The sequence below is a fragment of the Coptis chinensis genome, chromosome 8 (assembly GCF_015680905.1).
Source record: "Coptis chinensis isolate HL-2020 chromosome 8, ASM1568090v1, whole genome shotgun sequence".
NCBI lineage: Eukaryota > Viridiplantae > Streptophyta > Magnoliopsida > Ranunculales > Ranunculaceae > Coptis > Coptis chinensis.
This window is the reverse complement of record NC_141463.1, coordinates 76,076,670-76,078,949: the sequence shown is the minus strand read 5'-3', so window position 1 is coordinate 76,078,949 and position 2,280 is coordinate 76,076,670. Positions and strand designations below refer to the sequence as shown.

General features: G+C 39.6%; 1 protein-coding gene across 1 annotated transcript; it reads left to right on the top strand.

Moving 5' to 3' along the window:
- The first annotated feature begins 222 nt into the window (after positions 1–222).
- LOC147483094 (uncharacterized) lies at positions 223–1,682 on the top strand. The gene is made up of 2 exons (XM_086579488.1): positions 223–604; positions 850–1,682. Exons 1-2 carry the CDS (start codon positions 223–225, stop codon positions 1,680–1,682), a joined length of 1,215 nt encoding a protein of 404 aa, XP_086435614.1.
- The last annotated feature ends 598 nt before the right edge of the window (positions 1,683–2,280 follow it).

Genomic DNA, 2,280 nt, shown 5'->3' with positions numbered 1-2,280 from the left:
GGTTTACTATTAGTCAGGAGGACCAAAGCCTAATACAAATTATTTTTAGGAGGACCAAAGCCTAACCTCGAAATATTGAGAGTTGATATTTCATATTTCACGTGCAACCTCCTTGCAATTTTTCCGTGGAGGGGTTTGAGTTTTGAGTAAGCGGCAGCTACAACGACTGCAATTTAAAATTGCCCTCTTTTTTAAACAAGTGAATGCTCTTTAGTTTTAGCAATGTTTTGTTTTGCCTGGAAAAGAGTATGTACTAGTAGTAGCAGTAGATCAAAGGGGTTTTCGTTTTCGTTTACTCAATATTCAACAACAGTAGTGCATTTTGTTGAAACTCCATTTCTCATTAGACCTAGCAAACCCAAACATGAACATCCCTTCGCAGTCTCTTACCTCGTTGATTCATGTGGACTGTCTCATGAGAAAGCTGTTTCTGCATCCAAAAAAGTCCAATTCGAGACCTCCACCAAACCAGATTTAGTCCTCACCTTGTTTAGAGAACATAATTTCCCCAACACCCACATGCATCTCCAAAATAATTCAAGTGTCCTAATACTGCTCCTAGCCAAGGTCGATAAAACCCTTAACCCAAATTTGAGTTTTTCAAGTCTACAGGGGTGGCCCTGAGGACAGTCCACACAGGCGGGGTCGGGGGGGGGGGGAGGTTGGGGCCCCCAAATTTTGATCCAAAAAAGGGCCCCAAACTATAAGTCCATTTGACACATTTATAAATTTCACACACCATTACCATGTTCAACAGCTCAAGCTTCTTTAATAGCAGCATTACCAGCCATATAATCCACCTACAAATCTAATTTTTTTTAAGTTTTAATTTATCCGGTGTAAAATTAGGCCTCTGCTTTAGGAATTCGACTGGGCCCCGGTCAACTCAGGATCGCCCCTGCAAGTCTATTGGTCTTTCTGGTCCGGACCTTGCGGAGGTCATTTTAAGGGACCCAAAGATCTTGATGGATAGCTTAGAGAAGAAAATCATACCATCAATTGCTTTATTGAAAGGTATTGTTCACTCAGAAACCGATGTCAAAAGAATGATTAAACGCACAAGATGGATTCTTACCCAAGATCCACAAAAAACACTTGTACCCAGCATTGCGCTCCTACGAACTCATGGTGTACCAGATTCAAATATTTCAAAGCTGTTACTGTTAAGTGGTTGCTCATTTTTGAGGACAGACTCGTTTATTAAGAATGTCAAGGAAACTAAGAAAAGGGAGTTCGACCCTTCAAAAGTTGTATTTGTTATGGCAGTTCATGTATTGTCATGCTTGAGCAAATCATCCTGGGAAGCAAAGTGTGGCATCTATAAGAGGTGGGGTTGGTCTGAGAAGGAGATAAGCTCCGCATTCACACTACAACCTACTTGCATGGGGTTATCTGAGAAGAACATAATGAGCACCATGGAATTTCTAGTGAACAAGATGGGTTTTGATCCGCTACTAATTTCTAAGACCCCTGTGGTTCTATCATACAGTTTGGAGAAGAGGACTATTCCGAGGTTATCGGTAATACAAGTTTTAGTTTCAAATGGAATTGTGAAGGAAGATTACAAAATCATGACTCTGGTAAACATGTCTGAGAAGGACTTCTTGAGGAAGTACGTCACCGAATTTGAAGGTAAAGTTCCTGAGCTTTTGAGTGTATATCAAGGAAAGACAAATAGTTGATAATTTTGTTGCAGCATCAGATGATCTTAGTAAAATGTAACTTGAGAAACTAAAGGCGAATGTATATCCTTACAGTTGCTGCTACGTTACTTCTGTTTGTTCTTGGTGGATATGTTTTATGACCTGTTTCTGTGTTGGTGTTATTGGGAAATGTATAGATGCTTTGCCTCCCCAAAAGTTTATGTTCTTTCTGTGTCAACTTTCTGAAATTATTAGTGACTCCAGAGGTTTAGGAGAAGGCAAAGAGCTCAAATGAACTTGGGAATTCCTTCAAGGAAGATTGTATTGTATTGCATATTCCGATGGAGCCAGAGTCTAGAGATTCAACGGAATAGTAGATATGACATTCTATTGGAGATTGACAGAAAATTTATAGAACAATTACAAGCGCATCATCTTATGATGACAAAAAGTTATACAGAAAGTTGGCTGTGGTGATTATGGACCCCATCCCTTGAAGATTGGTTATTATAAAATTCTGATGGAGCTAACTGTATTCAAATAGTATCGAAAAACAGTAATAAGAAAGCAAGTAAAACTGTGCTCGGCACAATTTCCTTAAGACGAAAAACGCCGCCGATATGGTTGCTGCCAGCCT